This window comes from Rhinatrema bivittatum, chromosome 12 (assembly GCF_901001135.1).
Source record: "Rhinatrema bivittatum chromosome 12, aRhiBiv1.1, whole genome shotgun sequence".
Classification (NCBI taxonomy): domain Eukaryota; kingdom Metazoa; phylum Chordata; class Amphibia; order Gymnophiona; family Rhinatrematidae; genus Rhinatrema; species Rhinatrema bivittatum.
In genome coordinates this window covers 19115401-19136870 of record NC_042626.1, presented here as the reverse complement: position 1 = coordinate 19136870, position 21470 = coordinate 19115401, and the positions used below count along the sequence as shown (strand labels likewise).

At 48.9% G+C, this 21470-nt stretch overlaps 1 protein-coding gene across 1 annotated transcript in view; it reads left to right on the top strand.

Moving 5' to 3' along the window:
• ITPR3 (inositol 1,4,5-trisphosphate receptor type 3) overlaps positions 1-21470 on the top strand; it is a 149865-nt gene that overhangs the window by 46550 nt on the left and 81845 nt on the right. The window contains exons 3-7 of the mRNA XM_029572208.1: positions 8718-8839; positions 15512-15598; positions 17733-17891; positions 18241-18339; positions 19516-19599. Coding sequence (XP_029428068.1) covers positions 8718-8839; positions 15512-15598; positions 17733-17891; positions 18241-18339; positions 19516-19599 — 551 coding nt within the window. The remainder of the gene's footprint in view (positions 1-8717; positions 8840-15511; positions 15599-17732; positions 17892-18240; positions 18340-19515; positions 19600-21470) is intronic.

Genomic DNA, 21470 nt, shown 5'->3' with positions numbered 1-21470 from the left:
AACTTCTTTCTGCTTATCAGTGGAAGCCTCTTATAGTGTTGTTGCCCAGTGACTTGACATACATGGCGCGGACGATTCAAGCAAATTGGTATTCAGTATCTAGGTCGTGTCGTTGATGCCGAGTCGTTACGTCCAGCCCATGAAAACATCAGAGGCATCAAAAGGTATCGGAGCCCATATCCTTTTTGGGAATTCTTGCTAAACCTGCCTGTCCTGTTGCAGCTGTTGAAATACACGAAAATTTGGGACTCATGAATGAGTCAGCCTTTGTAACAGTGAAGATCAGCTCCTCTCCATCCCATTTTTAACCCACTGTGTTGCCGAATTGTCAGTTCAGCTGAGTCGTTATGCTTTCTCTTATTGAGGGCAATTTTCAAAGGAATTGCTGGGGGTAAATGGGTGTTTTGTCCCATAGAAAATACCCCTTTGAAAACTGCCTCCCCTCTATACAGAGAAAAAGTGTGCGAGCTGTGCACTGCCACACGTATTTCTCCCCTCAGGGAAAAAAGATGACACTGGGAGGCTGAGTTGGGGGCAGGCCGACTGGAGTACACATAGGGATTTCATTTTCAAACCCCCAGCCGTTCTTTTGCGTCATGCACTTTGCACCAACACGGGATTTTCAAATTGGAAAAATCGGCTCTTAGGCCTGCGAGTACTGCAAGCTAGGTGTGGGGACGGGGGCTAAAAACAGCCCTCCCCATGTAACAGGTGAGCTTTCACAGGTGACTAAGGAAGCTGACAAGAAACTTGCCATGTTTTTGGTATCGTTCAGTTTTAGCAGTAGTGGGGAAACCATGCCCAGATAGAGAAACAAGCAGCGTTTTGATTCCACCACCATCCCAACAGACCAAAGGCTGGAAAACATCCTGGGGCATGTAAAAAGTAAACTATTGCACACAGTTACCCCTGAGGGCCAGCGTTAAGTAAAGACACGTTGTTTCCGAGTTGCCAAGTCCGTCTCGTCACCCGGAACCGACCATCCGTGATTCCAGTGCAAGTCAAACCGGAGCCTGGGCAAAAGCAGCTGGAGGCTTTTCCAGAGATGGAAGCCCGGAGGGGGGGTTTTCATCTTTTTTTATTTTTCAAAACTGTAGAGAACGTTCAGATGGTTTAAGACATCATAGTACAGTTTATGGATAAGAAAAGAGTTAAGTGCCCAAATTTTCACATAGAAAAATTAGTAAAAGAAATGAGATTTGGTAAAAACGAGCAGGGAAACTCAGACGTCCACGTTCTTCTGTGGTGTTAAAGCAGAACCAAAAAAGGGCCCGAAAATATCCAAATATTACAGAGCTGGAATTTAAAATCTCTTTTCCCCAAGCTCCAGGCAGATTACTGTGAATTAATGAAGGAAGCTGGTCTGCTTCCCAAGAAAGACAGAGATTTGTCCTTCAATTTTATCTTGCATTTAGTTGGATCTCTCAGTGCAAAACCGGCATCAAAGTCACTTCCTCTTTGCGGAAAGGTTAGAAATGTCTCTCTTTTTTCTCGAGTAGCTCTAAATAAATAGGAAGACATCTGACTGTTGACCCTAGCAAGATGAGTCCAATTTCTGACATGAAATTTACAAAATCCGGTCTCTAATTCAAGAGCCAAAAAACCCCCAAGCAGACCGAGGAGCAAAGCAGTGCAGGTTTGACCGGGTAGTAAAACGTATTAAATTGCCAGACTCCTGAGCTGAACTGCGAAAAGTTTGATTTTCAGAAAGATGATCTCCCGCTGGCTCGGTGTATCACAGGCCTCAGTTACACAGCTTCAGGTCTTTGCAAACGCTGTGCCACGTGCATCGCTTTTCAAGAAGCTCGGTTTCTGGGAAAGTTTCAGGTTTTTTTGGTTTTTTTGGGGGGGGAGGGGAATGTGCAACTCTTCAGGGAATATTCCACACTCGTACTCTCTCCGCAAAGAGATGTCACCTTTCTCCGGGGTCACACTGCTTATACTCGCGCTTTCCTCTTGTTCTCAGGAATTTTCTTCATTTTCCATGTTTCATCTTAGAGTTCAGTTTAGTCTCAAGGGCTTGTTCCATGCCTGTTCTTGCTTTTCAAAGAGCTGCAAGAGTAACGCTGCCAGGTATTCGGGCGCTTTAAAAAAAAAAAAAAAAAGAATCATCTGAAAGTGTAAGAATTTGATGTACCTTTTAAGCATCAAAGGGGTAGATTTTCAAATACCGCGAATAGGCGTACTTTTGTTGGCGCTCCAGGCGCAAACAAAAGTACGCTGGATTTTAGCGGATACGCGCGTAGCCGCTAAAATCTGGGATCGGCGCGCGCAAGGCTATCGATTCCGTATAGCCGGCGCGCGCCGAGCCGCGCAGCCTACCTCCGTTCCCTCCGAGGCCGCTCCGAAATCGGAGCGGCCTCGAAGGGAACTTTCCTTTGCCCTCCCCTCACCTTCCCCTCCCTTCCCCTACCTAACCCACCCGCCCGGCCCTGTCTAAACCCCTCACTTACCTTTGTCGGGGGATTTACGCCTCCCGGAGGGAGAAGTAAATCCCCGCGCGCCAGCGGGCCGTTAGCGCGCCGGGATGCGACCTGGGGGCAGGTCCGGAGGGCGCGGCCACGCCCCCGGACTGACCCGGGCCGTAGCCACGCCCCCGGGCCCGCCTCCGGAATGCTCCTGACACGCCCTGAAAATGCCGCTGCGCTCGGTCCCGCCCCCCGACACGCCCCCCTCCGAAAACCCCGGGACTTACGCGAGTCCTGGGGCTCTGCGCGCGCCAGTAGGCCTATGTAAAATAGGCTCACCGGCGCGCAGGGCCCTGCTCGCCTAAATCCGCCCGGATTTGGGCAGATTTAGGCGAGCAGGGCTCTTAAAATCCGCCCCAAAGTGTCCACCGTGACCACAGGCGCTTGTGCATCGCCAGCCTTTTCTCTCCACAGTCTGTCGGCGTTCGCCGTAAGAAAAAGGAACGCGGGCGTCCGTCAAGAAGAAAAAAAAAAAAAAGCCGAAGTAAATCGGGAAGGTCCAGATGCCACAGATTCGCCGGGCCACCATCTTGCTTCCTCCTCTGCGATGCTACACCAGCAGCTCTCTGCAGCCGCTAATGCTCATTTGCAGTGAGCTGAGGTTTTTTGTTTTTCACTGCCTGTGACTAGCCCGGTAAAAGCTATTTAAATGTTGCATAAAGGTTTTGCATCATTTGGCCAGTTAGAAAAGGTGGTCTGCGGCAGAGGGCCAGGATCCAGAACAGCCTGGTTTGCATACTTCATGCAAAAAAATAAAAGGAGGTAAGGATATCTGTGTCGAGCCTGCCATCCAGCGCCAGCAGGAGAGGCTAGGATAACCAAGCTTGCCAGTTTTCTCTCATCCTGCCTCAGTGTGTGCCATGAAGCCCCCACCGATCACACAGCAACCTGTAACCACCACTTGCATCAAGAGCCAGGCTCAGTCTCCTGTGAGCAAACCTTGGCAGAGCAAACACAGGGGAAAACAGAGAGAGAGAATTTTTCTTCCAGTCACAAAATGTCACCATGATCATAGGGTTCTAGTGCTGGACGTCGGAAGCAAAGAAAAACGGTCAAAAACAGCAGAAACTGCCGTGGCTTGGAGCCACCGGGGGTACCTGGTTCACGGTGGGGACAACAGAGGTGCTCTGCCCATCTGGAAGGCATTGCCTACAGCAGTGAGGAGAACGAGGAAAGAGTATCAGAGGTGATAAGGGATATGACAGCCAAGGGGGACGCCCAGCTGACAGTGCAGATCTCTCCGCAGCAGCCCCTGCTGCTTCGAAATATTTCCCAGCCCAGGCACAGGCATAATGGCTGCCTACTGACAAATCCAGGGCCGAGTCCCCCCACCACCAAGGCTGAGAACGCCTCTTCCAGATGCTGCTGTGGGGAGAGGGCGCCTGCTGTCCTCGGAGACAGCGCAAACCTCTGGAATGCCCGTCTTCTCCAGACGCCGTCCGCGATCTCGTCAATACTGGGAAGGGTAATTTTCCAAGACCGTAACCCACATTTTTAAAGCGGATTTGTGCGCAGAAATCTGTTTTGAAAATTTGCAGGTGTGCGCGCGACCAGCACTGACTCAGGAGCGGGTGTAACTTTGTACTCGTAATGTTTACTTTAAAAAAAAAACCAAAAAACCATGTTCCCCCTCCCCCAGAACGCCTCTTTGTAATGCGCGTAAAAGTGTACGTGAAATCACTTTTGCATGGATTTTTATGTGAAAAATCCCTGGTGTCATTTTTAAAAGTCCATTTATGCACAGAAATGCTTTTGAAAATTACCCCTCTAAGTGATCGCGTGAAATTATTTGCCTTTGTCTGTGGCTCAGCTAGGTTGTAAGCTCCATGAAGCAGGTACTTTCTCTATTTTATGTATCGGAACAGCACTGCATATGGCTGGTATGCTTTAGAAATGTTTAGCGCTGGTAGTAGTAATTGTATCGTACATACAGTTAAAGAACAGTGACATCTAGTGAACTTTTTAGGTAAATGCAGTGTGGTGTCCCTACAGTTCCTAGATCCTTGGACTCTGTTTTGAGGTAGAGGGCGCCCAGGCGTTGAAGATGCGAGCCCCTCTGGTTGCTATGCTTTCTTGGAACGCGCGTATACAAAAACATCAAAGAGTGCGAACCACAGATATGCCCAAAATAAAGAGAGGAGCTCCTCTAGATGGAGCTATGCACTCGGGTCCCCCCGGGTGAAGTAGATTGTCAGTCACGTCAGCCTTCTTGGGGTGAGAGCCCAGTCTCAAGGCTGGCTCACATGATCCCCACCCAGACAGACAGATTCAATACAAGCTCGGAAAATATCCCCCCGATCCTTGTTGGGCCCACTCGAATCGTCCCTCCTTGCTCCTGTAAGCCGAGGAGGTCGCCATCGCAGAACCCATCAGCTCAGAAAGCTCCGCCGGCCGTGATCAGAAGAAGCCCTGACAGCACTGTCCTGCAGGAACCGGTGTCTGCATTACCCCTGGGTTTTTTTTGTCCCTTCAGGCTGTTGTTGCCGTCGTATGAGGGAAGAGAAGATGGAGAGCTTTCCTGCAGGGAGGATACTGGCTGAGGTTCTACCAGTTTGTTAGGGGAATTAGCAATAAGAATGCCAAAAATAAGGAATAATAAAACCAAACAATTCTAGGAGACCAGAAAGCCACCCAAACAGATGGTGGGAAACTTAAGTGGAGTTCCACCCTGTGATGTTCCACTTGTGTGGGATTTCCATAACCATTCCACTCAAATTAGTCAACAGGGGAAGAACTGGGCAGTAATTATTGATACTCATCTTTCCCTGACCCAGTGGTTTAAGGCAGTTGCAAGATTGTCCTTTTTTTAAGCTCTGGATGCTCGGGAAGCTTTGCCTTCTACTTGACCCCAGTGAAATTCGAGCCGTGTTGCAGGTCTTAACCAGTCTCGAGGATTGTAATGCCCTTTACACAGGGCTTCCAGCAAAGACCTTAGGCCCTTTGTGACTTGTGCAAAATGTGGCTGCTCGGATCCTCACCTCTGCGGGATCATATATTGCCAATGTTGTCCTCATTACGCTGGCTGCCTATTGAGTACGGGATCCAGCTTAAATTGGCCTCTCCGGTACATCGGCTTATCCATGGCGATCCAGATTGCTGGGTCAGTACCATCTTGCAGATCTACAAACCCACTGGATCGCTTAGGTCTGAGGGGGAAAGCTGTGCTGGAAGTTCCCTCGATAAAGTCAGTACATCTGAAATTCACTTGAGAGAGGGCTTTTTTACTGCAGCTCCAGTTTTATGGAACTCTGCCAGCTGGTATTAGGTCTATTGAGTGCCAACATTTTTTCAAAAAGACATTGAAGACCTATTGGTTTGGAGAGCGTATAACTAAAGGGCTTGTTGTACTTAGAACATGAGAAATTGCCATGCTGGGCCAGAGACCAATGGTCCTTCAAGCCCAGCATCCTGTTTCCAAGAGAGGCCAAACCAGGCCACAAGAACCTGGCAAGTACCAGTAATAGTAGAGGCTATTACCTAAGGCAACTTGATTAATAGCAGGTAATGGACTTCTCCTCCAAGAACTTATCCAAACCTTTTTTCAACCCAGCTACACTAACTGCACTAACCACATCCTCTGGCAGAGCTTAATTGTGTGTTCAGTGAAAAAGACATTTTCCCAATTAGTCTTAAATGTGCTACTTGCTAACTTCATGGAGTGCCCCCCTAGTCCTTCTATTATCCGAAAGAGTATATAACTGATTCACATTAACCAGTTCTAGACTTCTCATGATTTTAAAGACCTCTATCATATCCCCCCTCAGCCGTCTCTTCTCCAAGCTAAACAGCCCTAACCTCTTTAGCCTTTCCTCATAGGGGAGCTGTTCCATTCCCCTTATCATTTTGGTAGCCCTTCTCTGTACCTTCTCCATCGCAATTATATCTTTTTTGAGATGCGGCGACCAGAATTGTACACAGTATTCAAGGTACGGTCTCACCATGAAGCGATACAGAGGCATTATGACATTTTCCGTTTTATTCACCATTCCCTTCCTAATAATTCCCAACATTCTGTTTGCTTTTTTGACTGCCGCAGCACACTGTACCGATGATTTCAATGTTTTATCCACTATGACACCTAGATCTCTTTCTTGGGTTGTAGCTCCTAATATGGAACCTAACATTGTGTAACTATAGCATGGGTTATTTTTCCCTATATGCATCACCTTGCACTTATCCACATTAAATTTCATCTGCCATTTGGATGCCCAATCTTCCAGTCTCGCAAGGTCCTCCTTTAATGTATCACAATCCGCTTGTGATTAGAATAATTTTGTATCATCCGCAAATTTGATAACCTCATTGGTTGTATTCCTTTCCAGATCATTTATAAATATATTGAAAAGCACCAGTCCAAGTACAGATCCCTGAGGCACTCCACTGTTTACCCTTTTCCACTGAGAAAGTGGATCATTTAATCCTACTCTCTGTTCCTGTCTTTTAATTAATTTGTAATCCACGAAAGGACAACGCCTCCTATCACATGACTTTTTAGTTTTCTTAGAAGCCTCTCATGAGGGACTTTGACAAACACCTTCTGAAAATCTAAATACACTATATCTACCAGTTCACTTTTATCCACATGTTTATTAACTCCTTCAAATAAATGAAGCAGATTTGTGAGGCAAGACTTGCCTTGGGTAAAGCCCTGCTGACTGTATTACATTAAACCATGTCTTTCTATATGCTCTACGATTTTGATCTTTAGAATAGATTCCACTATTTTTCCCAGCACTGAATTCAGGCTCAGTGGTCCTCATATACTTGGAGCGGACCTATTCATGCTGGACCTAAATAGTTTGACATCCTGCAGGAACCACCGGGCCTCATATTGGGCCAGATTTTTAAACTTATGCGCGGACGTAGATTTGTTCACACAACCTGGCGTGAACAAATCTATGCCCGATTTTATAACATGCGCGTGCAGCCGCGCGCATGTTATAAAATCCGGGGTCGGCGCGCACAAAGGAGTGTACGCTTGTGCACCTTGCACGGGCCGAGCCCAAGGGGAGCCCCGATGGCTTTCCCCGTTCCCTCCCAGGCCGCTCCGAAATCGGAGCGGCCTTGGAGGGAACTTTTTTTGCGATTTCCCCCCTACCTTCCCCTCCCTTCGCCTATCTAGCCCACCCCCAGCCCTAACTAAATCCCCCCTTCCTTTTGTTTCCGAAGTTACGCCTGCCCAAGCAGGCGTAACTTGCGAGCGCTGGCTCGCCATCCCCCGGTACAGGCCGCTGTGCCGGAGGACTCTGGACCGCACCCCGGACCGCCCCCAGACCACCGCCTCGCCCCCGGACCCGCCCCCTTCTCGCCCCTTTTTCGAAGCCCCGGGACATACACGCGTCCCGGGGCTTGCGTGCGCCGCCGAGCCTATGCAAGATAGGCTCGGCGCGCGCAGGGGCAGCTTTTCGGGGGTTACACGCGTATCTTACGCGCGTAGCCCTTTGAAAATCTACCCCATTATTTATAGTGCAGTCTGTGTATTGTGGGATTGTTTTGGGGCTTTTTTGTATAATGTCTGCAAAATGATTATGTGTGTTTTTATCTTGTGATCTGCTTCGACATCTATGAGACGAGTGTGGGAAAATACATTTTTAATAAATGGAAAACAGAAATAAGTTATTGCAATTACTACAAACACAATACCAATCAGAGCATAGCTTGTATTTATATGGAAATGTAGTTCCCTGTACGTATCAGGATCAGTCCAGGCCGCCAGCTGCTTCCTGGAGATCAGATGGACGGGAGGTCAGATGGTCAGCCTGTGCCCAAGCTAGCTTCAGGATGACGATGACTTCGAAGGTCCTTTGTCTTGTCTCATTTCTCTCGTACCGTTTCATCAGCGTGTTGTCTCTGTCAGTCAGCGATGGGTGGATGTCATCCTTGTCAGTCCTGGGTCATGGTGTATGCGTGGAGGTGCGTCTGCAATTGTTTTGGGATAGCAGAAGAATGGTCTTCTGGCGCACATGCGCGCACACACACACACACACACACACACACAGCGGACCGTTCTCAGCAAAAAGTGTTTTTGTTTCTTCTCTTGCAGAAGCTTTTAGCAGTCAGCATTCAGATAACTTCTGTCTTTGTTCACGTCAGGGGACAGCATGGGTTGCACGGTCTTTGGCCTGCAGAACTGTACCTGGAACCTCGTGCCGTGCGTACTATAATAGAACATGGGCAGACTGGATGGGCCTGCGTGGTCTGTGTCTGCTGTCGGGGTCTCCGCACTAATCTTGTACCCGCTCTTCCCAGATTGCCTCTTCAAGGTCTGTCCCATGAGCCGCTATTCTGCACAGAAACAGTACTGGAAAGCCAAGCAAAGCAAACAGGACAAGGACCAAATTTCCGATGTACTCCTTCTTCAGAAACTGCAGGTGAGAGTGGGGAGAGAGGCCACGGAATGACAGGGAGGGGTGGCGGAGGGGAGGGAGGGAAAGAGGAGAGAGGAAGGAAGAGAAAGGGAAAGAAGAAGGGAGAAAGGAGGCTGAGAAGAAATTTAGAAGGGGAAAGAGGAGAGAGAGAGAGAAAGACAAAGCAGGAGATGAAGAGGTGGAAGAAAAGTACCTGAAAGAGACAGCAGAACGTAGTTAATCCGACCCTGACTATTGTTAATATTATCACTAGTATTAGGAGAATCTTCAGCTTCTAATGTTGTCTTATTTGAGTCTGAGATAATTAGACCGGGGTTACCATTAAAATGTAGTTCACCACCAGTTTTCATCAGGAGGTCACCAAAAAGCATGCACTGCTATAGTTTAGTTTATTGTTTACCCATCCTGTATCTTTTCTGGGCTGTGGCAGTGTGTGTGTGTGTGTGTGTGTGTGTGTGTGTGTGTGTGTGTGAGGGAATCTGGCACTGCTGCTGCCAGTGCTGTACCTATTGTGTGTGTGTGTGTGTGTGTGAGGGAAGCTTGCACTGCTGCTGCCTGTGCTGAACCTGGTCTGTGTGTGTGAGGGAAGCTTGCACTGAGGCTGCCTGTGCTGAACCTGTTCTGTGTGTGTGTATGTGTGTGTGAGGGAAGCTTGCACTGCTGCTGCCCGTGCTGAACCTGTTCAGTGTGTTGAGGCAGTGTGTGTGTGTGTGTGTGTGTGTGTGTGTGGGACACTGAGGAGTTGGAGTGCTGTTGCCCATGTTGTAGCTGTTATGTGGTGAGAGAGTGAGTGTGTGTATATGCGTAGCTTGCACTGCTGCTGCCTGTGCTGAACCTGTTCTGTGTGTTGAGGCTGTGTGTGTGTGTGTGTGTGTGTGTGTGTGTATGTGAGGGAAGCTTGCACTGCTGCTGCCCGTGCTGAACCTGTTCTGTGTGTTGAGGCAGTGTGTGTGTGTGTGTGTGTGTGTGTGTGGGACACTGAGGAGTTGGAGTGCTGTTGCCCATGTTGTAGCTGTTATGTGGTGAGAGAGTGAGTGTGTGTATATGCGTAGCTTGCACTGCTGCTGCCTGTGCTGAACCTGTTCTGTGTGTTGAGGCTGTGTGTGTGTGTGTGTGTGTGTGTGTGTGAGGGAAGCTTGCACTGCTGCTGCCCGTGCTGAACCTGTTCTGTGTGTTGAGGCAGTGTGTGTGTGTGTGTGTGTGGGACACTGAGGAGTTGGAGTGCTGTTGCCCATGTTGTAGCTGTTATGTGGTGAGAGAGTGAGTGTGTGTATATGCGTAGCTTGCACTGCTGCTGCCTGTGCTGAACCTGTTCTGTGTGTTGAGGCTGTGTGTGTGTGTGTGTGAGGGAAGCTTGCACTGCTGCTGCCCGTGCTGAACCTGTTCTGTGTGTTGAGGCAGTGTGTGTGTGTGTGTGTGTGTGGGACACTGAGGAGTTGGAGTGCTGTTGCCCATGTTGTAGCTGTTATGTGGTGAGAGAGTGAGTGTGTGTATATGCGTAGCTTGCACTGCTGCTGCCTGTGCTGAACCTGTTCTGTGTGTTGAGGCTGTGTGTGTGTGTGTGCGAGGGAAGCTTGCACTGCTGCTGCCCGTGCTGAACCTGTTCTGTGTGTGTGTGTGTGTGTGTATGTGAGGGAAGCTTGCACTGCTGCTGCCCGTGCTGAACCTGTTCTGTGTGTTGAGGCAGTGTGTGTGTGTGTGTGTGTGGGACACTGAGGAGTTGGAGTGCTGTTGCCCATGTTGTAGCTGTTATGTGGTGAGAGAGTGAGTGTGTGTATATGCGTAGCTTGCACTGCTGCTGCCTGTGCTGAACCTGTTCTGTGTGTTGAGGCTGTGTGTGTGTGTGTGTGAGGGAAGCTTGCACTGCTGCTGCCCGTGCTGAACCTGTTCTGTGTGTTGAGGCAGTGTGTGTGTGTGTGTGTGTGTGTGTGTGTGTGGGACACTGAGGAGTTGGAGTGCTGTTGCCCATGTTGTAGCTGTTATGTGGTGAGAGAGTGAGTGTGTGTATATGCGTAGCTTGCACTGCTGCTGCCTGTGCTGAACCTGTTCTGTGTGTTGAGGCTGTGTGTGTGTGTGTGCGAGGGAAGCTTGCACTGCTGCTGCCCGTGCTGAACCTGTTCTGTGTGTGTGTGTGTGTGTGTATGTGAGGGAAGCTTGCACTGCTGCTGCCCGTGCTGAACCTGTTCTGTGTGTTGAGGCAGTGTGTGTGTGTGTGTGTGTGGGACACTGAGGAGTTGGAGTGCTGTTGCCCATGTTGTAGCTGTTATGTGGCGAGAGAGTGAGTGTGCTGCCTGTGCTGAACCTGTTCTGTGTGTTGAGGCTGTGTGTGTGTGTGAGGGAAGCTTGCACTGCTGCTGCCCGTGCTGAACCTGTTCTGTGTGTTGAGGCAGTGTGTGTGTGTGTGTGTGTGTGTGTGTGGGACACTGAGGAGTTGGAGTGCTGTTGCCCATATTGTAGCTGTTATATGCTGAGAGAGTGAGTGTGTATATGCGTAGCTTGCACTGCTGCTGCCCGTGCTGAACCTGTTCTGTGTGTGTGTGTGTGAGGGAAGCTTGCACTGCTGCTGCCCGTGCTGAACCTGTTCTCTGTGTGTGTGTGTGTGTGTGTGTGTGTGTGAGGGAAGCTTGCACTGCTGCTGCCTGTGCTGAACCTGTTCTCTGTGTGTGTGTGTGTGTGTGTGTGTGTGTGAGGGAAGCTTGCACTGCTGCTGCCCGTGCTGAACCTGTTCTGTGTGTGTGTGTGTGTGAGGGAAGCTTGCACTGCTGCTGCCCGTGCTGAACCTGTTCTCTGTGTGTGTGTGTGTGTGTGTGTGAGGGAAGCTTGCACTGCTGCTGCCTGTGCTGAACCTGTTCTCTGTGTGTGTGTGTGTGTGTGTGTGTGTGTGAGGGAAGCTTGCACTGCTGCTGCCTGTGCTGAACCTGTTCTCTGTGTGTGTGTGTGTGTGTGTGTGTGAGGGAAGCTTGCACTGCTGCTGCCCGTGCTGAACCTGTTCTCTGTGTGTGTGTGTGTGTGTGTGTGTGTGTGTGAGGGAAGCTTGCACTGCTGCTGCCCGTGCTGAACCTGTTCTCTGTGTGTGTGTGTGTGAGGGAAGCTTGCACTGCTGCTGCCTGTGCTGAACCTGTTCTGTGTGTGTGTGTGTGTGTGTGTGTGTGAGGGAAGCTTGCACTGCTGCTGCCCGTGCTGAACCTGTTCTGTGGCTGTAATTTCAGTCTTCAGCTTCCAGATCTGTCAGGCCATTAGCTTGACTGAGCACTTAATTCACCATAAATATTAATGAAAAAAAAAAAAATCAATTGCTGCTTTGTTTGCACTCTGGAGGCGCCTGTGTGCCCTGTCCTCCTCTGGTTGTGAGACAGTGACTGGACAGGTTTTGTGTTTCCTCCTGCTGGGGTAGATTTCCAGCTCAAAGGATGCTGGTGGGTTCTGTAATTCTTTGTATACACAATGTATATTATGGGAATCTGAGATAAGGAGGATAAACATCTGTTTTGAGGGTGGCTGTTTGTAGAACAGGGCAGGAATCCAGCCACTTTCTTGGTTTATGGCTTTCTTGGGAGTCATAAATACCTTTATGGTAGGTTGTCAGCCTCCTTGCTGTGGGACTGAGCCTCCTTCTCCCTTAGGATTGTCCGCCTGGGCCCAGTTGCTGCCCTGCTGACTCTCGGGCTGTGCTACTGATTTATTCCTGGGTCCCTCCTAGGAACAGGAAGCTCCAGATCCGGCTGCGAGGGCGACTGCAGGGAACCAGCCCAGGGTGCTGCATCCTCCTTGTGAAAAGGCTGCGGCAGGCCCGTCCCAGTCACGTTGTCATGCTGCTCCCAGCTTCTTTCCAGTGCCCCACAAGGCTACGAGCCCTGTTGGTCCCCCGAGAAAGCTGAATTCGCCGCAGGCTGTGAGATCTCTTCTGTCATCAGTGATAGGAATTATCTAAAGAGGAGTTTGTACAAAGTCAGCGGAAACAAAGCAGAAAAAAATAAAATAAAAATAAGGTGATGCCCTATACTTGGATCAAGCTCAATACATCGCTTGATTAGCTTTTGGGAGTTATGCTCCCTTCATCACTTAACACAGAATGAGAGGGTCAAAGCAAATATGACCTGAACATACAAGCGAATCACAGATTACCTTATGATGGTGTTGTGAGGGGGGGTGGAAGGGGGCTAAATGTGTTGGCAGAGAGATAAGGTGAGGGAGAGGCAGCAGAATTACGTACAGGTGCTGCCCAAGATCAGGTACAACACCTGGCTCACTCTCCTGTGGGCGCTGAGAAGATTATTCCATCCTACAGGCGATCCTGGCTCTTAAGCTTCCTTCTTGGAGTAACTCCTGGCATGGTTTTGGGCACACGTTTTTCATGATGGGCGCACTGATTATTGCCGGCTTCTGCATTCCTGATGTGCTCGCTGTTTTTCCATGACCCTGGACAGGCTTGCTTTTTCATCTCCAGTGACTTTCTTCAAGCTGCAGAACTCTGCCGGTGTTTGCAATATATTGAGATATATATATATATATATTTTTTTTTTGAAGTTACTCTTTATCCCAGTGATGTGACGGATGCTCTAAATACGAATAGTATGAAAGGCAGTCAGAGCCTGAGATTCTTTAACACCTATCCTCTACTTTTTGCTGGCTTGTAATATTCTTCCAGGCTTGGCCTTGGATTTTCCTGCCCATGCCAGATTCTGGCCTGTTTTAACGCATCATTTCACCTCAAGGGTCAGGCACAGCCACCGTCAGGGAGGTGAGATACTTACTGCCTGCCCTCTGAGGGAGAGAGGAGAAAGGTGGTCGGTCATGAGATTATGCCCAAAGATGCTGCATAATTAACATTGTGGGAGTTCAGAGCCTCCACATTTCCAAATCTGGAAGTGTTCTCTAAATAATGAGACTCTCTATGTTTAAAGGAAAAGACCCCGGAGTGTTTGATACAAGAGCACAACACACAAACTGCCAGACTGAGTTAGCCCAAAGGTGCATCTCAGCCCGCAAACTGGCTCGTGGAAATGGATAAGAAACAGGGCAATGATTTTCTGAAAATAGAAATCCTGTAGGGAACAGTTAATTACATTTTTGATTTATCAGGCTGCTGTCTGACACATACGGGCACATGGAGGGAAAGCGACTCGCTGCAAGGTCCCAGAGTCACTGGCAGAGCTCGGGTTATCACAAGACTGCCTGTGGATCAGTAAAGGATTGATGCAGGACCAGAATAGATTTTATGCGGGTGAGGACTAGGGGTTCCTGGTCTGTCTGGATCTTAGGACAGCAATCACAAGAGGAGGGAGGTTGAGGGACCGCAGGAGGCCTTAGCAATAATCCTGAACACAGAGGGCTGAGATTGGAGACCTCCTTCTGGTATACCATGCATTCGGGGAGAAGCTCCTGCGTGCTCAGCGCTTTTTCATATCCAGGCATCAGGACTCGCTTGCTGCCACTGAAGCGGCACTAAAAGGCAAACAATGACGTGAAAGACTGAGGAAGATCTCAGTTTAATTAAAATAAAGCGCCAGTGCCATGAGGAGGGGCCGACTTTCCCTGAGTTTAATTAAAGTGCTAGGAGGTTGGCTTTATTGGCCTGGCGTGGTGAGAATGCTGGGGAGGACACAGGGGAGAGAGGGAAATGAGACCAGAGCTAGGCCATTGTACGCGTCTCTGGGCAGCAGCTGGGAAGGGGACAAGGCCGTGAGAGCCGCTGGGAAATACAGCAGGCAGCACACTGGAAAAGAATGACTAGTAAACCGCTCTCACATGGCGCCCAACTGAATGCTAACTGGGTGAGAGGGAGAGGCAAACCTGTGCTCCCCAGCATGAAATGGTAGCAGAAAGCAGGACTACCTGTGTGCACCCCGGGCACTTCCTGTGTGTTTTACTCCCCTTTCAGACCTGATTTCTGAACCCCTGGAGTGCTAGGGAGAGCACCAGCTTTCATTCCAGACCTGACCTCTGACCCTAGGGCACGCACAGCCCTGCAGGTGCCACGGACAGCATCCTGATTCCATTCCAGACCTGACCTCTGTCTCCAGGGCATACACAGCCCTGTGGGTGCCACGGACAGCATCCTGATTCCATTCCAGACCTGACCTCTGTCTCCAGGGCATACACAGCCCTGTGGGTGCCACGGACAGCATCCTGATTCCATTCCAGACCTGACCTCTGTCTCCAGGGCATGCACAGCCCTGTGGGTGTCACGGACAGCATCCTGATTCCATTCCAGACCTGACCTCTGTCTCCAGGGCATACACAGCCCTGTGGGTGCCACGGACAGCATCCTGCTTCCATTCCAGATCTGTCTCCAGGGCAGCACAGCCCTGTGGGTGCCACGGACAGCATCCTGATTCCACTGTAGATCTGACTTCTGACTCCAGAGCATGCATAGCACTGTGGGTGCCACGGACAGCATCCTGATTCCACTGTAGACCTGACTTCTGACTCCAGAGCATGCATAGCACTGTGGGTGCCACGGACAGCATCCTGATTCCACTGTAGACCTGACTTCTGACTCCAGAGCATGCATAGCACTGTGGGTGCCACGGACAGCATCCTGATTCCACTGTAGACCTGACTTCTGACTCCAGAGCATGCATAGCACTGTGGGTGCCACGGACAGCATCCTGATTCCATTGTAGATCTGACCCCATCATCTTTATCTCTGCTTCTCCTCTTTCCTCTCCTCAGCATGCTGCACAGCTGGAGCAAAAACAAAACGACACAGAGAACAAGAAAGTGCATGGGGAAGTGGTGAAATATGGAAGCGTCATCCAGGTATGAACAAGCAAAGATATACATAATTCCCTTAACCGTCATCAAGTATATGTGAGGTAGGATAGACCTCTTCCCTTACCAGTCACACGGTACGTACAGGGTAAGACATGTACCCTCCCTTGACCGTCATGACTCGCATCTTTTGTTAGCCATCATGCAGGTATGTATAAGGTAAGATGCATAAGAACATAAGAACTTGCCATACTGGGTCAGACTAAGGGTCCATCAAGCCCAGTATCCTGTTTCCAACAGTGGCCAATCCAGGCCATAAGAACCAGGCAAGTACCCAAACACCAAGAAGATCCCATGCTACTGATGCAATTAATTATTCACCAACCAACCTCTTTCCCTTTGTGAAAATATTCTCCAGCATCCATTGTTCAAGGGAAACCCTTGTTCGGTGGTTTTGTGTGGTGGCTGCCGCCCTTATTTCTACTTGTGGATCCGAACCCTCAAGGAGAAATAAGGGCGGCAGCCTAGATAAGTACATGATACAAGAAAAAATTGATGGTTGGGTCGGATAAGCAGCCAGGGAGAAGTGAAACAATATATACAAAAAAAGGATAAAAAAAAGTAATAATAATAAAAAAACAGATACGAAGAGTTTGTAATAAAGAGTAAAATACGGGGCTATTAAGAGGGGCAACCACACAGTGGGGTTGTCCTTGAAATATAGCCACCGCACAAAACCACCGAACAAGGGTTTCCCTTGAACAGTGGATGTTGGAGAAAACTGATGCAATTAATAGCAGTGGCTATTCCCTAAGTAAAATTGATTAATAGCCGTTAATGGACTTCTCCTCCAAGAACCTTTCCAAACCTTTTTTAAACCCAGCTACACTAACTGCACTAACCACATCCTCTGGCAACAAATTCCAGAGCTTGTGCATTGAGTGAAAAATAATTTTCTCCAGTTTGTTTTAAATGTGCTACTTGCTAACTTCATAGAGTACGCCACTACTCTTTCTATTATCCGAAAGAATAAATAACTGATTCACATTTACCAGTTCTAGACCTCTCATGATCTTAAAGACCTCTATCATATCCCCCCTCAGCCGTCTCTTCTCCAAGCTGAACAGCCCTAACCTCTTTAGTCTCCCTCTCTTACCTGCCACATAAGAATATGTGGGATATAGCAAATCTCTTCACTTAAATTTCCACACAGGTAGAAGCAGGGTAAGGTTCTTTCCCTTTCCTGTCTCACAGGGAGGGTGCATCTCTCTCCTCTCTCTCAGATTCATATTCCAGAAACTTTAGTAGTGTGGCAGTTTCTACTTGAATTGCCAAAGTGATATACATGGGGAAGGTAATGTTTAAAGCCATTTCAGTTGACCATGGGCAGATATTGCAGACTTTTTACCCACACTGTACTGGAGGCATTGCCGGGGTAGGATTAGGCCGGGGGGGGGGGGGGGGGGGGAGGGGCGGGGCAGTGTTAGAAGCAGGGAAACCATCTACTCACGTACTGTTGATTTTCAAAACTGTGCACGGAAACGTACGCACGTGCATTTATGCCCTCACAGAAGTAGGCGTGTGTGCACATGTGCTGCGTCAGCGTGCCCGCAGATTTTCAAAGCGGACCTATGCACACAAGTGGGCCTTGAAGATGAGAGCGGAAGTCCGCCTGTGCTTTCTGCGTGCAGGACTTCGGCCCTCACAGGCTCTCCTCTTTCTGTCCCAGTTGGATCTCTTCTCTGTCTGTGATGGGGTATCTTCTCTCCCAGCTCGATCTCCTCTCTCTCTCTCTTTCTTTGGCGTTGATTACTCACCTTTTCAAATCTCAGCTCGGTGGGTTACATTTCATGAAGCGTAAATAGTGCCTTTCCCCAGAGGGCTTTACAACCTAAGTTGGTACCTGAGGCAGTGAAGGCTGAAGTTTCTTGCCCAAGGTCACTAGAAGCATCAGCGGGAGAAGCGGGATTTGAATCCTGGCTTCCCAAATTCTTAGCTCACTACTCTAACCTGTAAGCTACTCCCCACACGCTCTCTGTAACAGGGTCTTCCCCTCCATCGCTACCAATTCCTGGGCTCCGGTGCTCTCTGTCACGAGGCCCGTCTCTTCCTCGCTCCTGGAAGTTTCCTTTTGTCAGCATCTTCTCTCTCTCTCACCGGGTCCTCTGCCTCTCTCTTCCAGCTGCTGCACATGAAGAGTAACAAGTATCTGACAGTGAACAAGCGCCTACCCGCCCTTCTGGAGAAGAACGCCATGAGGGTGACGCTGGACGCCACGGGCAACGAGGGCTCCTGGCTCTTCATTCAGCCCTTCTGGAAGCTAAGGAGCAACGGGGACAATGTGAGCGGGAGAGAGACGCGCAAGAAACTCCGGGGGTGGCCGACGAGCAACACCGACGTCCTCTCACCAGCCCCCTGACTGGGTCTTGTTCGGGATGCGTCGGCCAAGGGCCTGTCTTATCGATGCTTCCCCGTCAGACCCACATCAGGGAGCCATTGTGCAGGCCTCTCTCATGACTCCCCAAATCGGGTCTCACCCGGGTTCCGTCACACAGGACCACCCTTATTAGCCCTTCCCCGGATGGGAATCGTCAGGCAGGCCTCTCTCATGACTTTTTACAATCTGATTCTCATCAGGTCCGGTTCACCTCTTCTCGTGGTTCATTGTTTTGTTTTGTTTCCCGACCCAGGTGGTTGTGGGGGATAAAGTGATCCTGAACCCAGTCAATGCCGGGCAGCCCCTCCATGCCAGCAATTATGAACTGAGTGACAACCCTGGCTGCAAGGAGGTAGGGATGGGGCAGGGGGATGGAACTTGCGCCCCATTTCCTCATTCCCACCTGCTCTAGGTTTGGAGACTGATGTACCTGTCCTTGTGTCACCTGCACAGTCCCTCTCTCTCACCTGATATTCTGCTCCTAGATTAACTGTTGCTCTGGGGGTTGATAGCACTGGAAAAAAGAGCTCTGTGTACCTCAAAATAGCTCAGAAGTAAGAACACAGACTAAAAATATGCACGAACCCCACCAGTCTTAATTGCAAATATCCAAACAATGCACGAAAATGAGGTAATTTGCCAAGGAGTTACATGCATAAAAGTAGCATATATTGTAGCAAATTTCAAAATCCCATTTACGCGCATAAAACCTTTTGAAAATTCAGTGAAATTTTCAAGGGCTTACTCGCATAAAAATAGCAATTTTCAGAAGTTCTTTTATGCATGAGAATCCTTTTGAAATTTACATCCAAAATGTCTCAAGGTTTTAAGGTGTCAGCAAGCCAGTATGAAGCCAATCTGTATTGCAACACTTAAGGTTATGCACTGGGCGATTTTTAATCTATAAAGCGATTAAGAAATGCTGTTGCATGAACATTCACTGGGCCACTCAATCATTTACCCCAAAATTGTATTCTAGTTTTATGAAAAATTGTAATTGCAGATTAAAAAAAAAAACCCAAAATACCCACGACATCAGCTGAATGTTTCGGAAAGTGTCCTGCGTCAGGAAGAAACATATAAATAATTTTTTAGGAAGACAACTTAACTGCTCAAAATCGGACCATGCATAGTCTCGCATAATTGTAATAAAATGAAAAAGGATATGATTTGGGGCTTAAATGATTGCGTGGACCGGTGAATATTATTGCATCAGTTTAAATGTTGCAATCCAGATTGACTTTCCACCGACTTGCTGGTACCCCATAACATGTGGACTTTTTGTGCCCATTGTTCCGATCTTTGTATTTTGGCTTGGTGCAGTTCACGTGTATTTTTGCCTGCCCCTTGGTGTTCTTGCTCTGTGCACTGATGCACCTCTCCCTTGTTACCTGCGCTGTCCCTCTCTCACCCTTCAGGTCCTTTACTTGAGATTCTGGGAAGGAGGGGGGGGAGGGGTCTCTGTCCACCTCTGCATCCCATCCCCGTTCTCCTCATGGCGCTGCATCTCTTCTTTTCCTCTGTCCAGGTAAACTCTGTTAACTGCAACACCAGCTGGAAGATCAACCTTTTCATGCAGTTCCGGGATTACATGGAGGAGGTCCTGAAAGGGGTGAGTGATCCGTTCGCTAGGGGCAGCTCAGGGTGGTATTACACATGCTTCCTGCAGCCAAGAAACTATACCCAGATGTGGCCTGTGGCGTATAATGTCGGTAGGGACCTTCAGTTTCAGTTTTTATTTTATTTTGCCCATGGAATTTATCCGTGTTTTATTATCACGAATGAAAAAGGGAGAAAATCAGTGGTTAAAAAAAAAAAAAAAAAAGCTCCTTCTGGGCTTCCAGATCAGGTGGAACCACGGCTGAGATTTGGTACCAGGAGCCTCCTTTTGCAGCCTCCTGGGGATGTTTTCCCCTATTTCAATAGACCCTCCCCACCCCCTTGCTGTTCCTAGACGCTGATCATCGCAGCAATGATCCTGAAACCAGGAGCATGCACCAAGACCCCTTCTGGAGCCCTGTATCACAGGGGTCCAAATCCAGCTACCAGACGTCGTCCTTCTTGATGACCACAGCTCCCTCTTTCCCAGGGGCCATAAGCGCTACCTTTGCAGCATCCTCTGCTCTGGCCGACAAGGGGTATAGAAGACCTGATCTGGGTCCCTCTGGATGGCAGCCCACAGCACTGGCTACCAGGCCAGCCCATGCAAACGCATTTTTCTGTGAACATTTTACCAACCAAAAGCATAAACCCAAACTTGAAGTGGCTGAGCTTCTTTCTTTGTCTGACTCTTCTGTTCGGCAAGGGCGTCTCTTCCAAGAACTTATGTTCCGCTGTCATAGCTCTGGGGATCATCAGAATATGCAAGTCTCTTCACCAGCATTGAGGTGGAGGCCTCCAGTGGAGGTTCAGTTTATCACTACTAACACTACTATTGGGTATTATTTCTAAAGTGTTACCAGACATGCGCAGCACTGTAGAGAAACACAAACGAGACAGCCCCAGCTCCATGGAGCTTACAGTGTAGTCAAGTCAAACATGCATGACAAACGAGACTATTTAAAGTGCATTTACTGTACAGAAGTGGTTAGGATTTAAAAAGCAGCTCCAAAAAGGTGAGCATTTAAACTGGATTTGAATACGGCCAGAAAGGGAGCATGACGCACGGACTCAGGAAGTCTATTCCAGGTGTGTACGGCACAGCAAGGTGGAAAGCAGGGAGCCCGTTATTGGTGGCAGAGGAGATAAGAGCAGCTTGCTCATTGAGCGGAGTTCACGAGGAAGGGGATAGGGAGAGAAGAGCAGATAGGTAAAGAGAAGCTGTAGAGTGAATGCATTTAGAGGCGAGTAAGAGAAGCTTGAACTGCAAGCGGATGGGGAGCCAACGTAGCGACTTGAGAAGAGGGGTTACAGGGGTGGCAGGATGCACCATGTTTTACTGCTGCTGCTGCTGTTTCGCTTTGGGGGTTATGCAGAGTCTTTCCTGCTCATCCTGTTGTGGGAAGTCTTTGATTTTCTCTGACATCTCTGTCTTTTGCAATGCACAGGAGGAAATGTATTTCTGTTTCTGATTCTCCTGTGTTGCACTGCGTGAAGGATTTGGCTTCATAGGGTTTCCAGTTCAGTTTTTGTCTGCGTGTTTCTAGTTTGTGGTTGTTCTTTTATTTTGTGAGGGTCCTGTCCGTTTTCTGCGTGTGTGACTGCGGTGAGGGGGTTCTGCTAGCAGATCTGTAGCAGTCACCTCCCCTGTCTCATTCTGACATCTCCTACCCCCTTCCCTCTCTCTTATTCTAGCATCTCACCCCCCCTCCTCTCTCTCAATCCACACCGTGGCTACTTAACTGTGGGGTCCTACAGGGGTCAGTTTTGGCCCTTGTTTTATTTGATATTTACTTATTAGCTCCGTTGTATTACTATTCCGTTTCAGTTTATTCTCCTACAGCCATTTGGACACTGCTGCGAAACAGCTGTGCATTTATTTTA